The sequence below is a fragment of the Malurus melanocephalus genome, unplaced genomic scaffold (genome assembly GCF_030028575.1).
Source record: "Malurus melanocephalus ecotype Western Australia unplaced genomic scaffold, MMel_1.1 scaffold_68, whole genome shotgun sequence".
Classification (NCBI taxonomy): domain Eukaryota; kingdom Metazoa; phylum Chordata; class Aves; order Passeriformes; family Maluridae; genus Malurus; species Malurus melanocephalus.
Window position 1 is genome coordinate 2,456,140 of NW_026623300.1, and position 27,661 is coordinate 2,483,800.

General features: G+C 40.3%; 1 protein-coding gene across 3 annotated transcripts in view; it reads left to right on the plus strand.

Annotated features, from left to right (window-relative positions):
• The first annotated feature begins 2,922 nt into the window (after positions 1-2,922).
• Positions 2,923-27,661, plus strand: part of RAP1GDS1 (Rap1 GTPase-GDP dissociation stimulator 1) — an 85,755-nt gene continuing 61,016 nt past the window's right edge. For 2 of the 3 annotated variants that reach the window (XM_057366584.1, XM_057366585.1), the window contains exon 1: positions 2,923-3,152. In XM_057366584.1, the coding sequence (XP_057222567.1) occupies positions 3,149-3,152 (4 nt within the window). In that variant the 5' untranslated portion in view covers positions 2,923-3,148. The remainder of the gene's footprint in view (positions 3,153-27,661) is intronic. The other variant, XM_057366586.1, reaches the window with a different exon arrangement.

Here is a 27,661-nt window from a genome sequence, read left to right on the forward strand (position 1 = left end):
AAGCCGTGGACTTGATTTTTGTCAATCCCTTAATCAGGTACAAGTTTACAACCACAAAAAGGGGTGTTGATAAAAAAAAAATTCCAAATCAAGTCCTGCCATTCTTGCGGTTGAATGCAAGATCCTGTATGGCTACACATGGAATAGTTCAAAAGGGAGAGGGGTTTTCATGAGMGGAATGTCCATCTCAAAGAGACTGTGTAGAAGCGTTTTGGGCCCTTAGGCTTGGATAACATATGTATAGCACATAATACACAAAATTAGTGGGCTGATTTTTTTTAAAGTGATTGGTGCCTGCAAAGTGTGGTCCAGTGATGCCTGCAAAAATATCTCATTAAAAACAATGAAATTAGGATTTTCATGATGTATTCAAGAAGGAGAAAATTATTTAAAACCCAAGTTTTTGAGAAAAACTGGCAGTTAGAAGTAATGTATATGAATTACTGGTGAGTTTGCAGTAGAAATTGGGAAGAAACCTGTACAAGTGTATTCTGTGGATTGCAGAAGACATTTCTTTTCAGCAGCAGGGAAAAGACTGAAAGATTAATTAATAAAAATATCTTTCAGAATAGCTTATCATTGCCTTTTTTTCTGCATTTCTAATGCAGCTGTGAAAATTGACTTGTAGACTACAGAATTTAGGAAGTTATCGATAAKTTCTTTCTCTGCACTCCCAAACATTGACTGTGTCTGATGTCCAGTGAGGAAATGGAAAATTTTCTTTGACCAACTGACCTTCCAGCACTGACTACTTCATGAATTTTCTTTCTCAGATCTTGCACCAGTTTCAAATTCTCAGCACATCTCCTCGTGTTCCTTGTTGCATACATTATATCATTTAATTTGGCACAAAGGCACATGGAAGGAATATATTTCAAATTGCCTCTGTATTGAGGCTAGAAGCCTACATGAACAGCAGGAGCGCGCTGGGATACTTGAATATGTAAGGAAATATTATATGGTACTGTAATTTAGTGGAATTCACATCATYTGATGGAATGGGCTCTCACAATTTGTTCTGTCAGTACGAAGGGCAAAGAAAAATGTGTGGGTAGCGCTTTACCCCTGTTAGAGGTACACACAACCTCTTGAGTCCTGGCCCCTTGAGAAATCTCAGGCCTTGTAAAACTAGAGRTGGAAATATCTGTGAACTTACACATGGAAAACAGAACAAGCTACTTCTTGAGACCTTCCTATGCTATGTGAATGGGAAGACAATAACAGTGTGTGGAGGGAAGAGTGCTGCCCAGGGATGACTGGCAACTGGCTGGCAACCTTCTCTCTGAAGGGAAACAGCCTCACATTTTCCATAGGATAAGGACAATCATTGATTTAGAAGTGAGCATCTTACCTTTTTCTATGGTAACTCGTACATGTTCCCATATCTGCTCTGTAGGTATTGATGGTAAAGTCTTTCTGGTAAATTGAAATTAGAAAAACCCAACCTTAAGTACTGAGACAAACCCCGCAGTTATAAAACCAACATGTTCTGGTTTGAATTTTCTGCAGTCTCAGTGCAATGAAAACAACAACATGCCTAGCTGAATTGTCTAGCCATTATAAAAACATACCAATTTTCAGTATCAGTAGCTGATAAAATTAAATATCTTCAGTGYCAAGGGGCATTCAAAGTYATTATTTCAGGCTCCCACAAATGCAAAAAAACCTCTGCATACTGGGACAGYGGTTAACGCTGCTGAAGTCAACTACAAGATTCTGCTATGTCCTAAGGAAAGAGGTAGTCAATCATAGGGCTACACCAAAGCAAATGGATAAACCCCAACATGTTCAGTCTGTACTCTGCAGAAAAACTGATGAATTATTCTTTGCTTGTCACATCACACTGCCCTTTTACAGGCATGAAAGCTCCTGGGACCTGTTCCAGAGAGGAAATCCCTGGCAGCTGCTGACTGCTGGTGAGAGGGACTACTGGTGTCACTTGTGAAGCCACTGTGGGGGGTGGTTCAACTGAAACTTTGCATCGCTCATCAGAATTGTTCCTGGCCTATCCATTTCTATAGAACAAGCAAACCCCTCCTATCGCRCTTTGTGGCCCTACTCTATTTAACCATTACTTTAGGTTTTACTCAGGTAAATTTACCTGAATATACAACCATGGGAAAATTTGGAAAACGCCACAAAATTCAGTTTAACCTCTCCTTCCCCCTCAAATGTTTCCCAGTGAAAAGTGCCATGAGAACTGTAACAGCAAACAATTCCTTATTGTTTCTTACTTTACAGGTACTGAACACCCGAGGGCAAAAAGGTGAGACCACCGAACACAAACATTCGCTTTCTTGTGAAAAATGCCTTCCATACAGAAATACCTTGCACCTCTCAGCTTCGGGTATAAAACCTGTCATGCTGGTTCAGCAAAACACGCAGCACTTGGACATCACCTGCTGCTTCCTCCCCTCATCCTTTTCCTCACACAGACCACCTAAAAACCCCCCACTTATCCATCCAGCACAATCTCCTCCTTCTTGCCAAACGCTCCTCCTTTGAMTCCGTGTCATTAAACATGAACTCAAACACCGCGCTCGCCGTGTTTAAACCACGCCACGTTCCCCGCGGGCCGAGGCAGGGCGCAGAACGAATGCGGTGCGGGGATGCGGGGGGATGCACGGGGATTTGCGGGGATGCGGGGGGATGCCGGGGGATGCGCGGGGATGCGGGGAATTTGCGGCGATGCGCGGGATGCACCACACAGCGCCCACTCCGTCCCCAGCGGCCCCACCCCAGCCCTGTAACAAAGGAGGCCCGAGGGAGGGGCGGCAGCCGCGGCTCCGAGCGGGACCCGCCCCACCGCCGCCGCCTCCTCCCCAGCCGGGGGCGCTGCCGCGGGCCCCGCGCCGCCTCCTCCCCCTCCGTGCGCGGCTCCCGCCCTTCCCCGGCGGCGGCGGTGGTGGCGGCTCGGTGCTGCCGGGCGGGCGGGCTGGCGGGCGGGGTGTCTCCCGGCCGTGCCCGGATGTGCTGCCCTGACTCATAGCCCGCCGCACGCAGGCTCCGCTCCGCTCCCCGCCGCGCCCCGCTCCGCGCACACGCCTCCCGCGCCTCCCTCCGCGCCGGCGGAGAGGCGGCGGCTGCAGGAGCGGCAGCAGCAGGAGGAACAGGAGGAGGCAGAGGAGGAGGAGGCCGCGGCGGCACCATGGGTAAGTCGCCCCRGCTCCGCGCCGTGCAGCCCGTGCCACCGCCCCTCTGCCCCCGGAGGCTGCCGCCCGCTCGGCTCCGGCGGACGGGAGGGAGGGAGGAGGCGGCTGCTGCAACTTTGCCATCGGCCGCCTCCCTGCCGGCTCCYGGGAGGAAGCTCGGGGCTCCGCCGAGCCCCCCCGGCGCTGGCGCGGCCGCTGCCCGGCCCCTGCGGCGCAAAGTTTCCGCGGCTGCCGCTGCGCTGCCTCCGCCCGCCGGCTGCGCCCAGCCCGGGCTGCTCCCGCACGGCRCTCGGGGCTGCGTGCAGGGTTAGGGCAAACATCGACCCCTCGGCTGCCTCGGGGGGCTCGGAGCGAGCAGTTATGTAAGGCACCCTCAGGACGCTTTCCCAGTTACTGTTTGCATAATGGAGACAAGTTGGGGTAGTACGTTCSGATTGTTTTGTAATCTCTGCTCATTGTTTGGGGAAGACGGGGATCCTTGTATTTCTCCGTCTTTTGATGCGTTAATCGTGCCTAGAAATGCAGCCATGTTACCTCTGCCTTTTTGGTCTTAAGGCTATAAATTATTAGTTTCTCGCTGATTGACACTTGTATGGAGTGCCCAACAAATGCTGCCCGAGACTAGGAAGCGTGGTATTTGGGTTTTCTTAACAGASCTGCTGGTGAATTGCTCTCGCCTTCTCCATCTCACCCTCTTGCACAAAGCTACAGCTTTCCCGGTATGAAACAGCCACCATAAAAGAGATTTTCCAGAAATCTGGCTGCAATGTAGATCCTAGGGATGGGTAGGAGGTGCCCACGTTGAGCTGCCAGAGACCCAGCCCGTCTGCCAGACGTGATGGTGGGATCAAGGATGCGGGTCCGGAGGGCAAGGAACTGTGCCCCAAAGCCGGGCTAAGGAGGTGGCAACTCCTGAATTCGGCTCGGGGATTTGACATCAACACTTCCTGAGGCCTTAGGTATAGCAGTAGTTTCTTTGCAGATCGCATGCATCTTTCGCTTTTAACTAGAAGTTTCCATGGGAGGAAGCAGTTGCCGTGCCTCAGTTTTCCTGCTTTCCTCAGTTTTCCTGTGAAATGAAGTTAAATATTTATTTAACTCTTTTAAAGCAGTGGGAAACCTTTGGAGAATGGTTCAAACTAGAAGCTGCTAGGGTCGGACATGAGGAATAACAGTCAGATTTCATCAGAATTAGGTAAAACTCTAACAGTGTAGTGAAGATGTCTTTTTCATGAGGGTTGAAAAGAAAAAATACCAAAGTTTAGTTTGCCTATGCTTCCTGTTCCCATTCACACAGTAAGGCTGTTGATCTCATCATTCTGATTGAAGTCTAGTTGTAGGTATTTTGGCTTCCTAMAATAATAACTTCAGGGCATCAGCTAAAACCTCCTCAGAAAAGCTGGTGCAGAATGAGCATATCACTGCTTTTTAGATTAAACTACACTTCAGTTGCAGGCAAGTTTTAAACAGCTTGAGAATCTGCTACATCTTGCTGCAAAAGTCAGAGTAGTCATAATTATTTTCAGGAAGGCTTAAATAATTTTCCTGTAGAATCTGTCAGCATCTGTCCATAATTACCCAAAAAGATTGCTGGTGAAAATACCGAGGAAGGGTTTTTTTTGGCTTTTTTTATTCTTCAGATATCAGGATCTGATTCCACTGTCTTTAAAATCAAAGCAAACTGAGCAACCTCTGCAGCAGCTCTTGTGAGTGGCAAAGATTGAAATCAGTTTCACCTTGGCTGACAACTGTAATGACTTTTCATGTCTAAGATCTATGTTTGATGATCATCCTTATACAGTAGATGCAGTAGATTCCCCCATTCAGTTTATAGTTTTCTTTTTGGTAACAYGTGGCCTAAAAGCTGAAAATCCTTTGAATTAAATCAAGGATGAGTTTGTTCTTCCAATGCCTTTTATATCTTCCCAGAAATYATGCTCAAGAAACAAGTGTTTGTGGCAGAGAGTGCAGTAATATCTCATGGTTAAACATAGGGTCTCTTCTGTGGTTATAGAGGTTGTTGTAGTATTAACTGGTTTGTATACTAAAGATATAACGTGGGGGGCCAAGCAAGTGTATTCTAAATACAATCAGAAGATTTCAGTARTTGAATAATACCTGTTATGTGTACATGGATCTGCATTATCTCTCCTTATTATAATCTTAATAATTATTATTATTAACAGAAATATCTCTCCTGCTCCATTGTTTCCATGTGTGTGTTCCTCTGAAGACATTGTCACGGTAGTTGTTTCCTCTTGGGGGATGGCTATTTCCTCTCACTAATACAAGTCCTTTCCAAAATTATGACTTTTCTTGCTTGCATTTATAGCTCAKAAAGCTGTGTCTGAGTAGAGTTTAAACACTTCTCAGCTTTTTGCTGTGAGAGGTAGGTTGCCTTAAGTACTGCTGGCAGCAGAGAACTTTCAGTGCTTCAGGTGCCATGTGCACCACTGCTACTTTATTTCTGTTTTGATAAAAACACTTACAGGCTTTTACTTTTCAGTTACTAATGTAAAGCTTCAGTTTCACAATGAGTGTTCCCTTTCCTCAGTCAATTCTTGTATTTCACCTCAAAAAACACAACTGGTAAATTTGTGCCATCACACTATAGCCAATAAGATCTTTCAACTATAGAACAGTGGCCTATGGAGGTTATTGTAAGCAGGCTGCAATTATTCCTCAGMTATAAATTAATAAAATAAAAATTAGGGACTCTGTTATAATTTAACCACTCAGCAGTAATCCATTGAGCACAAAAGATGGAAAAACACCACATGTGAGAGTTTGTATGCAGAGTACAAATGGAGGATACAATTGTTTTCAKGACACTTATCACTTTGTTTGAAGTGTCTGTTACATTGTGAAATAGTGAAAGCTCATAAAAATATTCTTCCATTTTGAAAGTTCTGGTTCTGTTAGCAGGAAATGGAAGRCAGCCTCTGCTCTATCTTAGGTGTTCAAGTTGGGCAACAAACAGCAAAAGCAGCCTGCTAGGCTCTCATTACAATACCTAGCATTAAAGGCTCAATGACAAAATATGTAAGATCCCAGTCTATAATGTAGGTGGATTTATTTTAGTACTGTCCATTTAGCTACACTGTTGTCAGAACAAAGATTTATATTAGTGYTCTCCTCCCAGATATACTCAATTTTTTCTCCCACTTTCCCTGAAGAATTAGCATGTGCAGCCAGCCCTGGTGGTTGGGAAACACTGAATTCAAACTGAACCACAGAGCAGGGTGTGACAAACCAGTGTCTGTCTTCAGGATGATGGTTCATGAAATAGAGGAGGCAGGAGATGGTGAAGCTTCAGGCATAACTGTCTGCAGTATTGTTCTGGAGAACAACCTGCTTTTGATTAAAAAAAAAAAAAGTAATCAGTAGCTTCAGATGAGAGAGATGAAAATTAATAGAAAAAAGTCTTCCATCTTGAGCTCTTTCGCTAGTTTTCTTAAATGAAATGCAAGTCTGACAAAACAGCTTGGAGAAGTTGTATCAATTGCACAAAAAGATTATTTGTAATTCTTCTAAAGTTTTTGCCAAAACAGTGAGACTTCTAACTCCACGAACATATTAGTCCTAGCCAGCCAGAATACACCAGTTTAAGCCAGTATAAAAGGTTGTGTTAGCATTTTTGGAAAAACACGGCTGCTTTTGGTAAAAGTCTTCTATTTAACACATGAACAGAGAGAAAACTGCTTTTAGGCTCTATCTCTTGCTTCAGTAATGTTTCTTGAAGTGTGCTTCTGAAGCAGCCAGAAAGGTTAGGCTACTTCTGTCTGACCTTGTTCAATGAATAACTGTTCCTGTGATCAGGCCAATATTTCTGATCTTCTGTTGCTGTGTGAGGCTGAAACCAACCAATTTTGTCTTTAGCTTCGGGTTAAAGGCTTCATTCACAAGCCAGTTTCCTGAGAACAGAGGATTCAGAGTTAGTTTCAGAAGCCTGTGAGGAACATCTGGCTTTCTGTCGCATCAAACTAAAAGTGGGAAGAGGAAAGGGCAGAAGAACAGCTGAAAAGTGAAGGAAATAAAAGCGGTGATAATGGAAATGAGAAAGTTACCAAGACAAGAATAGAAGGGAACAAAAATCCCTTAAGGGAAATGCATGAAGGGAGAGAAATACTAGAACTAAAGATGGATGAATAGAACAGCAGAGGACAGAAATAGGAGGAAGAAAGAAYGAGTTCTACTCTATGTTCCTTCTCAAAATATAAAGAAAATAGCTGGGGTAACGTAAATAAACTAATTATTACTTTTAAAAAAATAGCTCAAATTTTATGCTGCTGACAGTCCTTGAGAGGACTCATCATAATTTTCCATCTTTCTCAAGTAAAGCTGAATTATTTCTGAAAGTTCTCAGAATTTAATTCATAAATACATAAAACAAAAAGAAGAGGTTATCATCGACAAGTATTTGTTCTACAAAAGGGAAAATAATGTCATTACTGTTTGACAGGAGGGAAGGCTGTGGTGATTCTTCTGTGGCATCTGTCAAGGAGTTTTGTTGTTATCCCTTCTTAACTCTGTCTCAGGATGAAGTTCGTGTTTTAGGATAACAAAGGGACATTAGATAGTGACCTACTTTCTTACGTAAGAGAAAACCCACTTTTCRCTGTTGACTAGTCCACCTGGGTCTGTTCACAGGCTGTGCTCAAGAAAATGAGAATTCTTGCTGTCTTGATACTGTTGAAGGCATTACGTTTCAGATTCCAATTTATTTCCAGATTAAAATAGATTAGGAACTGCATCTAAGCTTGTGGAAATTAGGTGTCTTAAAATGTGTTCTCCAGCTARTGTGTTAATATGTGTTCTCCAGCTAATGGAGAATTTTTTTAATGGCAGTTTGAATTTTAATTAGACAAGGAGCTTTCCCTACTAAGGGATTTTATAAGTGGCAGCTTCCCCTGCAAGGACCATCTCCCAGGGCCTCTTTTTGTTAAATATGGTATAGAAAATTGTTTCTATATACAGATTTTATTATAATGGTAACCAAATGAAATTTGTTTTGGTGGAGTAAAATGGTAGTTAAAAGCCACGTATTTCTGAATGTTGRAGTTTCTTCTAGTGCAGAAACAGGGCTGATGTGTATTCGAATTCATGTGTGCTCCAGATATGCCTAATAGAATTTGTAAACCCTMTGGAACAAATGGCTGTGGTTCAAGGAACCTCAAAGCTGTGCACAGAGCCTGGTGACGTTTGTTCAGCCTGAGAACTGAACGGCTCTGGCTTAGGAAGCTTTGAAGTTGTGCAGAAACCCTGGTGATCTCAYACAGTCCTTAAGCTATAGTTCAAGTAGATTACAAAGTTGGCAGGTACCCAGAAGAATTTGTCAAATCTATAAACCAGATAACTGCTGTTCATTTTATCTCCAGGTACAGGACAGAATTTAGTGCATGGTGCTTTGGGACTTGCAGATAARTACAGCGTGCCTTAGCTGCAAAAAGCATGAGTGTGCATGGGCAAGGCATGTGTCTTGGAAATATCCCTGACTTGAAGCATTGTCAGATACATCTTCACAAATTATAACAGGAAATGTCAGGGAATAAATGTGTGTATGTCTGAAGTAGATGAAATTAATAATATGCATAAATTRACAGTGTGGGTGCACGTATAAAGTTGTGTTAAACTTTGCAGTTTAAATAAATGAAAAGCTTTCATGATYTCTATTTCTAGGTCAGACAAACGTTTTATAAAAATATTTACAAATTTAGAAATTGGGGGAACTAAAATTTTAAAAAATATCACACTCTTGCAGAGGAGATTTTTTTAGTGATCCATTTCAACAGTAGATCCCATTTCCTTCATATTTAACAGCTCTTACAAGCTTACTGCCTTATAGGTGTGTATTAGGAACATGTGAGGCATTTGTCAATTCTGAGCTTTTAGCAAAACACTGAGCTATTCACTGTGTTAGTGATAACTCAGAGAGGTTCGTGAAAGTTATTCAGTGTTTGAATTCATCAGTTGGTTCCATCCACTGATACTTCCCAGCCTGATAGAGACAATGATTTTGAAGATATATGCAAAACTTGTGTATGATTTTGATTTTTTGTTGGGTTTGGCAAGTCTTTTCAGCACCTGATTAAATCCAGTTAATCAGGTACTTAAACTCACCTAGCAGCCATTCTTCCAGACTTACTGCCTGTGCTCTGCAAATGTATTTGGGAGACTGGACAGAGCGATGGAGGCTGAGGAGACTGGGATTGATGGAGGAGAGCAGCCAAGCACTGTAGGATGGATGCTGTGATGAGGATTGAACAATTTAGAGATTTGTCAGGGCTGCCAATGAACCTGTGGGGAATGGGTCTGTGTTTGGGAGATCTGGGGAGGTGACAGTTCAGCAGCATCTCGTGGTAGTCTCAAGTTCTCATTTCCACCGTCAGCTGCCTGTAYCTTTGTGGCCTTCATGATGCACTAACATGGAGCCTCAGGGCACAAAACCTGCAGTGGAAAACCCTGTCATTATTGCCTTCTTTACCTCTCAGTAATTATCTTTACCTCTGGAATATGCCAGTCCAGGAAGAACACCRTGTACAATGGAGTTCTCATCTTTCTCTCGTGCTGTCTTCTGAACATTACGGGTCTGCAGTTGGAAGAGAGCTCTTATTCTCAGCACTTTACAAACTCTGTGCTACCCCTTTTGGCCTCAATGATACCGAGGCTGTACCGTATGGATTAATCCTGTGAATGGAAACTGAAAATGCTGACAGCCTGGATCTTTTACACAAATACCAAAATCAGACAGTGTGAGCATCTGCAAGCGTCTGTAGTCTCTGGGGTGAGTGGATTGTTTGGCTGGGGAGCTCTGCCTGTTGCTGAGGGTGCCTTGCTCTCCAGCAGCTGGGAACTCCTCTTGGGGGCATATTTAGAAATCCTTCMTGTCTTTAATGTTGAATATGACAGTCCAGTAACTTTAATTAGATTGTTTTAACTTTTCTAGCCTTAAATGCAACCTTACAAGTACATGCCACTATTAACAGGACCAGTAGCATACCTGCCCCTTTCTTTAGCCTTCCTAATTTCATTCCTGGATCCCTTTTCTGTGGAGAAATCCAATCGTGTGTACTGTCAGCAGCACCCAGTACCCTGCAGGCAAAGCTTGAGTTTAGTACTGCCAGATAGCTACTTTTGCTACATGAAGGCTTTGGAACGATTCCTTAAATCAAAATGCYGTTTTATCTTGACAGCAGGAACAAAGCATGGGAAGAGAAAAGGGTTTTAAAACCAAAGCAGAATTGTACACATCTTTCTTATCTAAATCTTCCCTGTCCACAGAATATTTAACTTAACCCTCCTGGGCCTTTGGAGGAACTGACTGAAGTMATTCTCTGAGTCTGCTGTACTTGGTGATAGCATTTTCTGTATCAGACCTCTTCCTTTGGCAACGCTTCAGTGTGCACACTGGATCACTGGTCGTGGTAGATCCCTGTTGTTTAAATGTCTAAGACACCCTGCTTGAACTTCAGTGAGTGAGTTAAGAGGAAATGCAGGGAGTGAACGTGACCWTCCAGAGGAGTGGCAGCAGCAGTGTAACACTTAGGAGGCATTTTCATRCTTTCTRTTTTCTTTTCTCCTTCTCTAGTGACTGGTAGCCACTATTTTTCCTCTTTCCTCTTTGACGACATGTCAAACTGATTTTAGGATCAAGGTGTTGTTCTGTGGGGGAAGAAAAGGRCAAGCAGAACAGAAAACTGATTGCTGAACACATTTGTTGTAAAAATATGTGGTACAATCAAATGAATTTAGAAATCCATTAATACACTTTATACAAATACAAATTTGCTCTCATCGTGCAAGCCTGTCAGGCTTTCTTACCCATTTCTATGCAAAGCTCGGGGAGAATATATAGACATGCTGGCTCCTGCCATATGGAATTACAGGAAAAGCAGGGAAGCATTGGTGATTGGGAGAAAGAGGAGGAACATGTACGTAAGGRATTGGTGTCAGGAACCAAGCAGTTCAGGGGGCAGGAAGGTTGGCTTTTTAAAAAAAAAAAATTTAAGCTTTTGCAACAAAAATCCCATCACCCATTTACAGCAAGCTAGTGCTTCAGGTGACTCAAAGACATTGATCAGCACATTTATGTGCAATAGTGCCCAAAATGCCATGTGCCCTATCCAGGCAAAGCCCACATCTCTATCTSATCTTATAATGTATTTATTCAATTATTTTCTATTTTGCCTGATACTCATTTTTACTCTTTGTACCTTTTGACAGCTTTCCTATTCATTCAGACTTCTTTATTTCATTGTCCACTTTTCTACATCATCTTCTTCCATTTACCTATTCTTTTCCCTCTTCCCTCCCATCTCACATCCTCTCCTCATCAGGTTCTGTCTTTATTTGTTAAATACATGGCAGCTTCTTTTATCATCTACSGTTTTCACCACCTTTCTTAGGGAAAGAATTGAAAAACTGATGCTCAACTTTGTGATTTCAAGAGTTGAACTGTTTTGGGGTATTTTTTTTTGTGTTCTTCTCTTAGTTAGATATCAAGTTATTTACAACCAGCTAAAAATCATGCATCAGCTTTACCTAATGCATAATAAGGGAAAATGTATGAAAAAAAATGTATCTTGTAGGATAGAAATTGTATGGAATTGAGCCCTATCTGTGTAAATACTACTTATACAGCATTCTTGCACCCCCACAAATCCCACACTGAGTACCATTGAAGTCATTAGGCTCCTGCTTTTTTAGATTGCCTGTAGTACAGCTTAAACTGTCCTGTGTTGGTGAAAACATGTCAAATGGCATGTGTCACTCCATCCTTTCAGGGCATGGCARTATTTGCTCCCCAGTTTAACAGATGGGGGAGGAATGCAGACATTGGACCAACTTTGACCATCAGAAGCACTTTTAACATGTCTTTCTTTCCTAGATATGGTGCTATACTAATAYATAACCTCTGAAGGAACTTGATAAATGGAGAGAGAGCTTTATTTGATGATAGAGAAAACGATTGGGTAAACTTGATTTTTCTTTCAAATTGATGGAATTATGGAGTTTATACCATTTGTTAGAGCAAAGATGAAATGAATTTAATGTGGAAATCATCATGTTAGAACATCCTTCTGTGAAAGGAACAGTGAGCGCGGTGCCATAGCTATTAATATACATACAGTGACCTTTGTTCTATCTTGTAGCAGCACAGGGAAAAAGGAAATACTGTATTTTCAGAATGAAACTCACTTTGTAGAATTAGGGATGGCTTTTGATACTTTCTGATATTCCCAGAACATGCTGGGAATTTCTCTTTGTAAGACTTTTTACATGTTGTACTTCTAATCACACCTATATTCTTGTGGACACTTCTCAGAAGGCAAGAATGGTGGAAACAAGCAGAAAGCAGTCCAGTAGATTTCTTTGGATTGCAKCTTCATCCCAGATATGATCTGAAGTGTTTGCTTATTTTTATGAAGGCCATAACTTCTCCCTTTACAATGTGTCATGGTTCTCTTTTCTGCTGTTCAGAACAAGGTAGAATTTAAGACTTTTCATGCAGTCTCTGGAAGAAACTGGTAGAGTGCTCTTGTGAACATAAAATTTGAGTTCAGTGCATGCACCCMGCTCAAAACTCCATATGGCTGGAGAGAGAAATGCCCTAGATAATGCAGCACTTCAGTTTAGCAAGGGGTGGCCTGTTTTAAGTTTTCTTTTTTTTTTTTTTCTTTAAATTGATACTAAATAGGTTTTCTCATAAAAAGCCACAGCTGTGGACTACTGGATTGTTTTTAGCCTACTTTTAGCTTTTCCACATCTGAACAGTTTTCTGTACTTCAGTGATCACAGCAGTGAGGTATCTCTTGGAATAGAGCATACTGAGCRACTATCTAAACTGATTTCCAAAATSAGATGTTGTCATCAACAAAACAGCATCTTTGGCTGTACATAAAGAACTTTGTGGATTTTTGAAAGCTGGTCAATAGGCACATTTAAAAAATTACTTCATTTTGGCAGGTTTTTTGAAACATAAGGATTTTTGTTTGACCCTTTTTATTTCTTAAAAAATAAATAGACAAGCCTATTGGGTTTTTTTCCCATCACCAGAACTTTATTTCTTACAATCAGAAATATGCTGAAGAGCCTGCTTGCAGTTTAAGATTAGACTTTCCTTGGGCAGAGATGTAAATCTGAGATCAAGGAGTAGATATCAAACTTGAAAACTCAGAAATTCTTTGCAAGCCCCTGATTTTTTTTTCCTTTTTTTAGCTCCCTGACTTCTTGCAAAAGCAGCTTTGGAACAAAAATGTCTCTTCTGAGTTTGGTCACAATTTGGAATGAAAATACTTTTGTTTTAACAACGTTTGTTTTAACACTCACTTATCAGCATCTCAAAGAACAACCAGAATGGGGCTTTGATGTCCTGTGYGGTGTTGTGTTGATGTAACAGATTCTGTACCCTTGGGCTTTGGTTGTGTAACTTGTTCTAACTTTCCAAGGCCCCCTTCAAGTTTAGAAGCCCAGTTCTGCTTGTTCAGGTGAGCATGCTCTGTATYTGAGGGACTAATTGGTTCCCAGAATTCAGCATATCATCTGAATGTTTTCATTCCAGATGTTTCCGCTGCYCCATCTAATGTAATCTAAGGGTAATGTAAAATAAAACCATCAGACAAAAAAGTGTGGTTGCTTTGACGTGAAAAATCTGCGTGCTCAGCACAGCTTATAAAGAGGCATTGAGGCATTAATTTAATGAAAGTAAAACTTATATTCGGTGCTGAGAYACAAGATCTTTAAATGGAATACAGCAAACTACCAAATGACAGGTTTAAGTGTGTGTTGTAGGCTTAAACAAAACGCTGTATTACAGTGCCTTAAGTGACCTGGTTGCAGAGCATTTAGAAAAGGTAATCTGTTGAAACCAGCTTTGCTGATGAACCTCTGCGTAGTCAGATTATAGCCTCAGTTCCCCATTGCCCTCTATTATGCATAAAGAGACTGCAGATTTGATTTAAGATGGTATTTGTGGCCAAATTGTGGCTTTTATATTCTGCCTGAGCATAAATGACCGTAGGATAATGGGCAATAAAGTGATGCATAATAAAATGATGCCCATGGTGCCTTCATATTTGAGATGACTTGACGAAGTTCTATGTTTAAATACTCATCATGGTTTAGTAGAATTAATGGCTTTATGATCTACATACAGAAGGGGTTTTTTTTTGCAATGMCTCACATCTGTGAAAGCCAGAAAAAGCTGCAGATGTTTAGTACTCTGGAGGATTTGTGGCACAAGGGAATTGGTTCTATTCTCAAATGACAAGTCAGTTCGGTATCTCATGTTGTCAAATAAAGATAACTCCTCATGTAGTAGAAAGAAAAGGTAGACATGCCAAAAATGGGTGACAAACACTTGCTGGAAYGATAAGAGCACTCAGGGCTGTCATTAAAAGAAGTCCTCTTAAGAGGTATCTATAAACATGAATTCACCTAAATAGTCTTTTAATTACAAGAGTGAAGATATTGTTTAGCTGCATATAAAATGAGGCAGGTAGATAGAATCAAGCTTAAATTCAGCCCCCTCCAATCTGTTTCTTTTGAAAAGGGGCAATAAGAGCAAGACAGTGGGTTGTAAAAAGTTGTCTTCCTTTCTATTCCCATTGCAGGATTTAAAGTTAGCATATTGCAAAAGACTGTGATTGACCCTGATGGAGAAAAAGGAATTAAATGAAAAAAAGTAGGTTTTTACCTTGAACTCTGAAATGTGAAAGCAAACAAGTGACATAACRAATGAAAGGCTGGCCGAGCAAAATGACTTTGTGTAGCTGCTGCTTGAAGCCTCTRTAGTTTCTGTAACATCCCTTTAGGCTTCCTCCTTAGCCTCCACTTTGCCAGATTGAAGAATCCCCCAACCCTTACCCGTCATGAGTTGTGGGAACRTGACCATCCTCATAGCTCTGCCCCGTTTCTCAGCATCCTCGATCTGGGCCACGCAGAACCAGACCCAGAATTGCAGGAGACACAAATCCTTGCAGGAGTCAGCAGAGCCTCGATGTGCCGGTCACGCTCCTAATGCAGCCAGCGCACAGTTTGCTTTATTTACTTTGGGAACATGCTGCTGCCTCATGTTTTACTTGGCATCCCCTGCAACCCCTGGGTCTTTATAGCAGTCTGTTCCCAGCCTGCACTGCTGCTTGGGGTTGTTCTGCTGTGACTGCAGAACTGGATGCTCACCCCTGTTGAACTTCAGGAGATTTCTGTTGATCCAGTCCGCAGGTTTCTGGACACTGCCTCTGGACTTTGATATGCCAGCTGTTCCCTCAAATTCAGTGTTGTCTGCAAAGATTACAAATGCATGTCTGCCTTCAGGCTCTACCGGTTTCAAGCACAAACTGCATACTCAAAATCTGCTGTTCAGCCAGTCTGAATGGGGCTGCTAGATTTATGTTTTGACTTCTTGATGATGTGTAGAGCAGTGATGAACCCTTCATGACTGTGACTCCAGGAAGATTAAAGTTTATTTTTTTATTTATTCTATGTAAAATACAAAAACTATTTATTTATAAGGGGAAGTTAAAATCTGTATACTTGAAAAATTGCCTAGGAGTGTTGGTTAGTTACTGCAAGTAACTGTGCCTTGTAATGRCCACAATTAAAAATTGAAAGTTAATGCAACTGAATAGAGGCTGGCAGATCTCAGTTTGTACACACCCAGCAGACTTAATGCTGCAGAATCACACTGGGGATGAAAGATGGATTATCGRGTGTAGCCTAAATAGGATTCCAGCTCTTTCTGTGCTGCATTACTTATTTAGCTGATGAGAAGTGCATTGAGATTGACTTGCAGCAGCAATTAATGGGAAACCAGTGGGTCCACATCTCTCAGTCATTGCCATGAAAGCCCTACTGCGCTCCTGCCCTCTCTACATGTTGTTGGTACAATATTTTTGGACTTAAGTACAGCTTTCAGTGCTGTATGATTCCATGGCATGATCATATTCCTCTCCAGCTATGCAGCAGGGAGTGCATGCCTTGAGCCTTCTCTGACATGAAATGGAGTAAACCTGAACGTGTACTTAGAAGCTCTCCTGAGTGTCACAGTTTAGTCATATCCACAGTCTGTCATGGGCCATGTCTGTATCAGCTAGAGAGGTAAAAGCCTCTACCTAAATTGGGTTCATTTATCCCAACACTTTGTAGTTGTTCTTGTGTACATTTTTTTCCCCCTTATGTAATGAAGTTTTATCAACCTAGAGCAAAAGGAAGCTTTTCCAAGATAGATAAATCTATCCTTGCAAAGTTACTCAGTTGCATCTTCCAGTTTTTACCCTTCTAGAGCACTTGTGTTGTAGACCTGTAGGACAATCAAAAGTTCTGCTCCGCTAGATCAGATTCCTTCTGACAGAGGCATTTAATATTTCTCTAGTGGGACATAACTGCACTGTTTTTCAAGAGATTATCAGTGGATGCTATTATAAACTTCAGTATGAAAGGGTGGTGGTGAACAGATGTGTTTCCTGGGATATTTTAGATTTTTTAGCACTAGTAGTTTTTAGTTCTCTTTCTGGGCCTTCCTGTACCCCTTTCTGTAGAGGAGTCTGGCTGTGGGTACATGTGAAATCGCTGGTGTAGGATGGGGGAGTGTTTAGTCTGAGRAAGTCTGATACCGATGAGATACAGAACAAGCTAAGCACGTTCTGTCTGCTGCATTTATAGCAGATTTGAAATTATCAACAGTAACCAAGCTAMTATTCATTGTGTTTAGCTGCTTGTTTCAAAGGGACGTGAGAAAGGAGAAATAATTCTTTTTATCTCTTTTTTTAATGGCTGAATTATCAATTTTCCTGATAAATATTGCTTTAAGGATCAATTGCTTACTGTATTAATTAATTTTACCTCAATAACATTCCATAAGATGCTTTTATGTGTTAGTAAAATGGAGAGGAAGAATAATACACCTGATAATGCTCTTCCAAATTTTTATTCTTATGTGCAGCTTCTGGGAGTAAATAGGATATGGYCAGCAACAAAGCTGCTTTGCTCTATGCCTGCTGCTGTACAAGCATCCTGTTCTTTTATTCATTTCATTAAAATATCAGCATATCTCCAGCAGTTAAAATTGACAACAGCTTGTGCATAATCCACACATTTGCTCTGTGAAACATCTCTGAGCTTTACCCCTGTAAAGTGTGACAACTTCTGAACTATTGTTTTYTCTACTTCTCCTTTCTTCCCCTGTCAAAGGACCAATTATAATGGAGAACATAAAGCTTCAGGAGAAAGAAAACAACCACAAAACTTAATAGGAGAGAGATTCTTTCCTCAACTGTAGTCCCTTTGTGGCTGGCATCTGTGGGAGCTCTATGTGCTGAACGAGAGGAATTTCCTTGCTGTGAACATTGTAAACGTGGGATATAGAAAGAACTGTGCTGCTCCTTAATGTTGGTGCAAGATGCCAAGTGGAGGACACATTGTTGAACTTTTTCAGGCTATTGACAGACCATGCAAAGATTTTTAGTGCCTCTTGACTCTTTAGCAGTCCACAAGTAACTCCTAAGTGAACTGAGTTCTGCCAAAGGCTGCAGAATCCTTGTTGCATGCAGGAGTTGGTCAGGAATTACCTCCAAAATCATGCTGGCTTTTGCTTTCTGTTCTCTGCATCTTCCTTCTGAAGTCTCACTGCTTCTTTCATTCCTGTTGGCAGAAGGACTGGCAGCTGATCAGTAGCTGAGTCCTCCTAAGAGTCTGTATAAAATAAATGCCATGAATATCCTGAAATACTGCAGTGGCAGTTTCTCTGTGGATGCCTGGTTAGGGGCAGACTGCATTGTACATATGCTCTGGATTTTAGGTGTTGGTGTTCAGAAACCCGAGCCAAGAGTTCTGGCTGTCTAAATAAAAAGTGCTTGGAGAATTCAGAATAGGATGAAGTACCAAGCTCAGCAGGAAATCTCCCATAATTAATATGCATAYCATTTTCTGATCAGCATGATTTCTGCCTTAAGCCCAGGCTTGAAATTATTTCTTAAAGCTGGATGCCTGCATGTTTTCTAAGAAAGTTTGAAACCTTTTGCTTTTCAAGGAAGAGGCACACTTTTGTTTTCTTTGGGACARGCACATGTTTATGCAGGAAAGAGCTCCAAAAGTCCAAGGTTTTTCTCTGCCTGAAATTGAAGCTGTACACTCAAACCAACCAGGATATAAGACCTAATAGTGGTATGTGTTCATAGCCTATTAGTTAAGGCATATTTTTCTAAAGGTGAAGGGTTTTAGTTCCAGCACTTTTTCCTGTGACTACTCATTTGTTTTATGCAAACTKTTTAGTATAGAATTATAGAATTGGTTGGGTTGGAAGGGCCATCAGTGGTCATCCAAGCCCTTTGCTATGGGYAGGGATAATTTTCAMTACAACAGATTGCTCAGAGCCCCATCCAATATAAAATGTATCTCAACAGAAGAAGTAAGAGTTGTTTCAGTCTTCACATGAAAAATACAAAAATCTGATATAAGTATGTTTTKGAGAAATTTTGTTTCAATCCTTTCAGGTAGAGGATAGCATTKGGTTTGTTTTCATGTTCACACTAATGTGCTTTAGGCACTTTCACACTTTTGCCATGTGCTTTGTGTTGGATGCTGGTGCCTTTCTCCGAGAATTCCTTTGTTGCCTGTGTGTGCCTGGAAGAGCCATATCCTCAAACGTGCCAATGAGACTAACATATGAWTTTGGTTATTAAGCTGCCTGAGAGAACTAGGAGAGTTCTGGATTTGGGCTTAAGCTAAATGCACATGGAAATTAAAAGGATAAATGATATATAAGGGTGATATTTCTCCAGAATCAGGTGTCGGGTGAATGAGTCCATGGGAGGTAGGCTGCCTACAGTCTGCATCTCTGCATATATAAACCTGATTTTTTTGATTTAAGGGTCAGTCAAGATCTTTGTGGTCATGAGAGGGATAAATGTTTTTGAGATTACAGTGGRCATTCTTAATTTGGGGACATAGCATGTGCAGCTGTATCCAGTTGTCACAGATCCTTGCATCCCTTGTGAAATACATCCCAAACACTTGTTTGTACTTCCCACATGCCCTTCATCCTTCAGCCCTGCAGGTTGTGTGCAGAGCCTGACCCTTTCAGTTTCTGTCAATATGACTCTTTACCTAGTCTGAGAGATGGTTGTCAAGCAGTGAAAGCAAAGCACTCCTCCACTCTGCACACACGCAGATCCTGCTTGTGGGGGAAGCAGATGACTTGCAATTTAATGTAGCAAGTGGCATTTTGCAGAAATCTTTTGTCTTTAAAAGACAGATTTCTTTTTGAACAGAAAGTAAGTCTTGCTTGCCTTTTTTGTTGAGCTTCCTGTAGATATGTGTCTCTCGGGAACGTTTCACTTGTTTTTGGGATGTTGCCCAAACACAGTTGATTGAATGGGGGATTAGTAGTTTAATTAAGAGTCCTGAGATTTAAGACATACAAAGTGGCCTTTTCTTTAAAGATTTTTCCCMCCTGATTTGTGCTGTCAGATTTTCTCTCTCCAGAGCCATATTTTCACTGAATACGTATTGCATCATGCCACTCATTCAAATGTTCATCACAGTGATTTGAAATAATCGAGGACTGTAACATTTGAATTGTAATTTACCCAGCTGTGCCCGTGTACTGTAACGTGCTGCCTCAGAACATCAGTATCATGTTTATTGCACTGTCACTCTTGTATGAATGTATTTTACTAAATAAAACTCTTAAAGACTATGCAGAGGTTAATGATCACTTGTAACTACAGCAGCCTTGCAGAGTACTAGTGGGTTTTGTGGAAATCTTTATTTAAAATAGGGCTATATTGACCMGTATCCACACCATTTTAATTTTGCTSTCTGAATCTGCAGTTTTATGTCAGTCTTGCATGAAGACAGAGTTGAATCCTTTCCTTTAGAAAGGATCTCAGCTGATCCTATCACTGCAGTTTTTATCAATACTCTACATCCTGTGCATTCCGAGGTGAAAATAAACAACTGCATTAATAAGTAACTATTTATCRCTAGAGGGATTAACCACAGATGTCTGCTAATCTTAGTAATACCAGGTTTAAAGCCATACATGATACCTATAAAAGCAAGATAAAATCTCCAGAGTACATTTTGGCCCTAGAAGATTACCAGACAAATGATGCTGACAATGCAGCCTTCAATTTGTGATATGTGGGCACCRCAGTCTGCCTACAAAGTGCACATTGTTGATTTGGGGCCACTTCAGTAATTTTTGCAAAACTGCTAAATTGAAGGATTAGTGGCATCAGGCTATTTCACCAGCCAAGAAGCAGGGCTTTCCAAAACTGACTTAATTTCTTTTGTATCTTTCATTGACRCTAGAGAACACTAAAAGCCTTTTTCTCCAAGGCATCGGGAGATTGTCACATGGCTGTCAGCCCTTCTGTGGTCAAAGGGAACTTTTTAATTACAGGTTTCAACAGTTTTGTGTTCAGGTGGAAAGGTGCATTCTTGTTGTGATTGTCCTTCCCTCTCTTTCTTCCTTGGGACAAAAATGCTTCAGCAAAAGTAATGTTAAGTAGGCACTTAASATTACTTAAMACAGGCAAACAAGTACTTACAATTYTGTAATTYAAAMATTTGTGAATAAAGGGATTTAAAGGCACTTATTAGAYTTGCAATTTATTAGATTTGCAACTTATTTCTAAGAAACTTTTACTGAAAACCTAACAATAACAAAAATGGCAGGTCACGTTCATTATGAACTTACTTCTGCACACTCGTGAAATTCAAACTGGATTTTCATGCATGGTTTGTAATTATCATGCAGCCTGTAATTGAAAGYAGGGACTTTTTTGGTAATTTTGGGGRAAAATAATTAAAACCAAATTAAATGCAAATTCTGAAGTCCTGTGAGAACAGCATAAACCACCATTAAAGCTTCAWATCTAAGGAATATTTACCCTTTGGAACATCATTGTGAAGTCCCCCAGTCTGACAAGATKCAGAGGCTGCAATTCAGCCCTCTGCTGGAGTAGAGAACTGGGGGAAAACTGTATGTTTCCATAAAAAGATASYTGCGGGGATGAGTGTAGTAGATCAGCTGGTTTAGGATAAGTATCTTGTCAAGAGGGAAAATGGAGCTTGCATGAGTGCTGTTGCATAACAGAATGCCTCATGTCTTTTTAATTGGGAACCGCTAAGCTAATTTAATTGCTACCTTTTCTTGTTTTATTTTATATTTATATTTCTATGTCAAATAGAAAAAAAAATAGATTATGAAATGACCTCTTTATCAGGGTAAATACTCCTTTGCCTTGCTGAGGTTTTGTTGAAGTGTGTTGTGTGAGCCCTGAAGCTTTTCAATATCTGGTATCTGTTCTTTGTCAGATGTCAGAGAGGTTTCTCTCAGAACTGATGTGCAAAGGGGCTCTTCCAGCCCAGGACACTGTGGCAGCAGCTGCCACAGGGAAACTCAAGTTGATAGCTGGACCAGAAGAAATGGGTTGCTAGAGTGCTCTGATCAACCTTAAATTTAAAATGAGCTGCTTGGAGATCCAACAAACAAGCCAATTTCTTTGCCTGGGAAAGGACYGGGGAAATTCAAGTTATTAACTGATAAAAATGTAAGAATTCAGACCAGGGTACAAAAGCAGATCCCATAAATTATTTGTTTCAATTACATYTTCATTTAAGGTGCTAAGATACCTTTAAAAATATAGCACTAAAAMCCCCCAAAATATTGTATATAGAATATGCATAGAAACATTGTCATGTTCTGTTGTTAGATATATAATAGTGTTTCCTTAAATCTTCACAGCTTTTCCTAGATTATTTATGTATCACTCAGACTCATTTTATTTTCTGTAGTAGATTTCTCTGTGGGTTCTAATCATATGTGTCATAGCTTTGAAGTTTGGAATAGTTCATTTTAATTAAGTCCAGAGTAAAGAATTGAAAGAGAATGTCAAAGCCAAGATCTTTCTACTCATGTCCTTTTCAAAACTTCATTTGTTTGAATTGCCCACAAATTAATAAAAACAATGGTAAAAATACTCTATATTTTTGCAGGTTTRTTCCCTTTATTATCTCACCATATGTCAAACCTTGAAGAGTTTATGCAAATGTGCAAGACTACTTAGTTACCCATCAATAAATAGTGACAGAGTCAGTCCCTTACCTGTTTACTGAGTGCTTATCCTATGGAGATTTAAGATACAAATTGATTCTCTTAACTCACAGATTTTATACTTGATTCAGTTAAAAGATGTTGAGGGATAGGAATGAGGAGAGAGCATTAATAAACCACCTCTGTAGCTGAAATAGCATTCTTGTCTCAGTGTGCATTTCTCACTTCCCAGACAGTTGATCCTTGAGCTGGGAGTCTGGTGGACCATTCCACGCTGTTTTACTGTCCCTTTTGGCTCAGGAGAATGCAGCACTATCCCTTCGAGTCTTGCAACATTTTGAATACTTCCTGATAAATTAGTTGTTACAGTGATTGTTGAAGGCAACAGACCAGGCCAAGCAAATTCTGTGTTGTGGTTTGTGATTTACACAACCTCATCACATGGACTAACAGCTTCACACAAAAAATTAATTAATTGAGGACATCACCTAATACAGCCTCCTGTGCCAAGCTGGATCAGGTCACTCACAAATTTGTTTTTTTTTAACTGGGGGTTAGGGGTTTTTTTTGGCAAACCAATTTGGGTTTTCCAATACAAATTTGAATGTGTTACAGTGTGAAATTTGTTTTTCTGTATTAAATGCACATCTTTTATGGCAATGTTGAGAGAATAAATCTAGAACTGATTTTGGCACCAAAAGATATACAGATAATATGCACTGAGAATAGTCTCCATCTGGTGCTGAAGTCTYTCTCATTGCCCAGAATGGTTCTTGGGATTTCTTTCACTGGGAAGATTTTTGTCAGTGAGTATTTCTTTAACTTGCTGCCTACTGAAACTTCAGCTCCCTGTCCCCTCCTCCCATTCTGTTGGCTCTGGGCAGGCTGAGCAGATTCTTACTGTGTTTGCAGTTTYAGAAAAACCAAGGCACCGAGTTTTCACTTTACTTTGTATTTACCTAATAAGGAACTTGGAGCAGCAGTAGACTGAACAATCCTAAATGTTAGAAAAAATGTATAACCTGAGCAACACCCCAAAGGAAAACCTCAGCAGTTTACTTTCAAGGTTTGTTTTAAGATTGCATGCAAATAAACTTGTTAGAACCTAGCCATCTGTRTACTATTAGGTGCATATTTGATAAAAAAAAAAAAGGTAAATAAAGAAGCTGTCAAATGACTCTTGAACATTCAAACAGCTTAAAAGCTCTTTTGTGTGATAATGTTGGCACAAMTCCTAAGTGACCAGATGGAATTTTATTAACAGCCAACAGGACAAGGGCTGAGATTTTGTTTCTTGAGTTACTATTTTTGAAATGCTTGTAGAGGATGTGTCAGAAAGCTTGATGTACTTTCCTACTAYGCAAAATTACACATATACCTTCCCTTGATGCAAAGATGAAGGCTGCTTCAGAAGTTGTCATTTCTGTAAGGTGGGTAAGAAAAGAGTTACGACATGAATGGTAATTGAGWTATCACAACTTTTTAGTGAATTTCAAAGAGATGTTTTTATGTATGCAATTTGTGGTCATATTAAAAGCAGAACTTAGAAACAGGATTTCTAATGAATAGACTTAATGTGTTTTATAAAAAAAAAAAGAATAAAAATACATAGATATTAAAAGATACTTGATTTCTGGCATCACTAATCACTGATAGTGATGTTAGTTTTCCATTTAAGGATTCTGGTAAACATATTARGACCATGTGAATTTTTGTGACTCCTGCTTTTCTGGCATCCTCATGGGTTTATTTATTGTCTCTAAAAAATACCTGAAAACTGGGAATCTTCCTTGTCTCCGGTGAATCTCAGGATGACGATTAGTCCTGCAGGGAGCAGCTGAGGGACCTGAGTTTGTTCAGTCTGGAGAAAAGAATGGTTAAGAGGAGACAATGTGACTCTCTACAACTCCCTGAAAGGAGGTTGTAGCAAGGTGAGGGTTGGTCTCTTCTCCCAGGTAACTGGGACAAGAGGAAATGGCCTCAAGTTGTGCCAGGGAGGCTCAGGTTCGATATTAGGAAAAATTTCTTCACCAAAAGCAGGAAAAGGCTCCCCAGGGAAGTGGTAAAGTCCCTGGAAGTGTTAAAAAAAATGAGTGGATGTGGCACTTTCCAGTATGGTTTCATGGGCATGGTGATGTTTGGTGAAAGGGTGGATTCGGTGATCTTGGAGGTCTTTTCCAGCCTTAATGAGTCTGTGATTCTATGACCTTCAAACCACACAATTTAAAAGAAAAGAAACTAAATCTGTAACACTCCGTGGACTCTTGGTTCACCCTATTCCATTCAGGTACTTCCTTTCCATAATTCAAGTTTTCCAGGAACTCAAGATAGCTAGAAAAGGGCTGTGTAAGTGATTAGTATTTCATARTATCTGGCAGAAGAACACTGATGTGAGATACAATTAGAGCTAGCAGTGCCAATTTTGAGCCTGGGTATTTTACCCAGACAAAATTCTCACTGTTGCTGGTGAAAGATGTGCCTGAGGCCTTTGTGCAGAATCCAGTCCTGTATTTGTTCAGTAACTCAGGCTGGTATCATAAGTACAGTCGTGACAGATATTGAACTGTGTGCTTATATTGTACAGTTGATGTGCACTTWCTTGCAGAGTGTAGGCCAAAGACCAGAACCAGAGCTTGGTAAAGTCAGAGTTTATCTCAATTCTGGAACTTTATATCCTCAGCTTTGTRTTGCCTGATTTTAATTTATTTATGTATTTGCTTTCTTTTTAGGCTCAGTAAGAAGAAAAAATAATTTTGACTTTTTTTGTCGAAAAAGCTAACACTACAGTAAGCTTGTTAGATTGATTAGGAATGGATACTTCAACTCTAAATTGTTGTCCCACATAATAACATCCTGCAAATGTCCACTCAGACTAACTTCTGGCATTATATGTGTGTTATTTTATTGCCTAATAAGCCATATTTTGTATAGAACTTGGAAAAAGTACAGAGAATTGGCAGTGTCACTAAATTGTGTTTAAAAAAAAAATACTGTTTGTTCTAATATAATAAGGGAAAAATTAAAAGGCTCTGTAGGAAAGTGTTTTCCTCTTATTTGTTTGTGTAATGTCCAGATTGGCATTTGTAGTCGGCTAACTGGAGTCACACTGGGATCAAGACTTTTAGAATAGGCACAGTGAGAAAAGGTTAGACACAGTAGTGTAAGCAAAAGGCATCTCAAAGAAAAGATAAAGCTGAAAAAGCTTGATGCATTTAGTTTTAAATGTGCCATTTCTAGACTCTACTGTTCCTGTACTGTAATTTTCTTCTGTTTGTTTTCTAGTACCCATTCTCTSTTCTTGCTCTCTTGACTTGACAAAGTGACTCTTGTTTGCTATATTAAAAGTGCTTCAGGCAGAAATCATCTGGAGGAGCAGAAAAGGAAAAGAAAGAAGACAAAAGCACATAATAAACCACACAAAATTAATGAAAAAAGGATCCAGCAGAGATGTGCAAGCCCTGCTAGCTGCATAGACACCTGCAGACATGCAGCTTGTCTCTTCTGTACTTCTCCATGTGGTTATATGTAATACAGCAGAGCAGGGAGTGGAGGATTTGATTGGTATAAAGGTGACTCCTCTGTTTCCAAGATCCCCTTTCAGTAATTTCCTGACTCCCAGGAAGAGCTGTATTCTGTGCCAAGTGTCAGCTTTGGGCTGTCCTTTTTAATCTGCTCGATGAGTTTTTGATTTAGCATGAGCAAAGAAACAGGTTTGGATTATTGTCTGAAGTAACAGTAGTCRTTGAAGATACTATTTTTGTCATGAYTTTTTTCCCCCCTTATTTTTTTTTCATTCTGTGCATAGTAATCTGGAATAATCTGGTGGAGGAGACCTTCTCTTACCTTTTATGCTGCAGTACTTTGAAACCATGTCATAAATTAAGGAGGGGTGGGCATGTACAGAGAACTATTGGTCTCTCAATTTGCAGCTGAACGTTCCCACAAAGAACTGGATCCCCTTSTGCCCCAGGTGATACCTGATGTTTTCTGATACCTGTTCATGATGTGTTGTGGTCTGCTTTATCGAAGTGCTGAGTAATCTGCACCTGCATCTGAGGACTCCTCAAGAWTCCAGAATGCATAGTAATTCCGGAGCCTGCAAGTCTCCTGCTGGAAACCCCATTTCCCACACAGATACTTTCAACCCTACATTTTCAGTTCTCCCATTTGCTTACACAGTGCATTGATTCACTCATGCTTTATAAGTARCTTCTGAAAGCAAGCACATTCATGTCTTTGAAGCATGATGACATAATGTAATGGTACTAACTTGATAATTGCCAKTGAGAAAGGAAGCCACCCTTCATTTTGTAGTAGTGTCTGGTTARTGAAAGGAGAACCACTTGCCAAGAAGGRTATGARAAGACATTCAGCTTTTCTTTGMCAGAACATTTGTCTGAGAGAGGTGTCCCTTGGATAAAATAKTCTTCACGTATACATCTTGGCATTTACTGTATTGTATGGTAAATATTTTACATGGTGGAATATATGTGGGTTGATTTAATTCTGGAACCTGGTGTGTTTAAAGCCRTTTTGATAATGTGACTCAGTGAGGATCAGACACCTGGTGAAAAAAAGCTATACAAAAATAAAACATGCAAATGGAAATGCAGTCTTGTCAATTAAATTGTGATTCTTTACAAATTGGTAGCCATCTTATCTATATTTTTTCTACTGCTCCTGGTAATAGAATACCAGAAAAGAACTTGCCATAAACTGAGAGCCAAATGCTTTCTTATTTGAAATAATTATTTTTTTCTATCATTAGCTGACTTTGAAATGAAATTTATCCACTGCAGATTCCCTTTATCAAGCAATTTTCTATYAACTGGAAAAAATCTGTTTTATTCTTCTTCTAGGACTGGTTCTAAGCAACATCTTTTAGGGCTTTTTGTAAACCAGCAAAGTGATGTTGATTTCACTGAATTTTGATTGATTTCTTTAGACCTTAAGATAATTCCAGTTCTGCAGTGTTTAAATATGAAATACAAAGCTACATAAATTTGCACCATGTTTTCCTAGGAAAGAGAAATGAAATCTTCCAAGGTTGTGCAAAGTCTTCTGAAATTCTTACAATCTAGCCTTTGTAACTAATGATTTAAGCAATAGAGGATCATTAGTGTGCAGAAACCAATTATAGCAGCTACAGATCCACGTACCTTTCCATAGTGTAAATATTTTTGTATTAGTATCTGTTGTTTATCTGCAACTACAATAAAAATAATGCATCAAATTCTTTTCAAAGGTATCAAATGTCCTCCAAGGAGGGTGGGTGTGGTGCGTGGAAAGCAAAACAGAACATCCTGTATTGGCAAGAGATTCCAAGGGAACCGACTGCTGCCTGGTGCCGCTTTGGTTCGGTTTCTATCTCAATTTTGAATGCACATTGACTGAGTAGCTCTTAGTGTGTATGACCTGATAATTACAAAAACTARTTAGATAGTTTAGT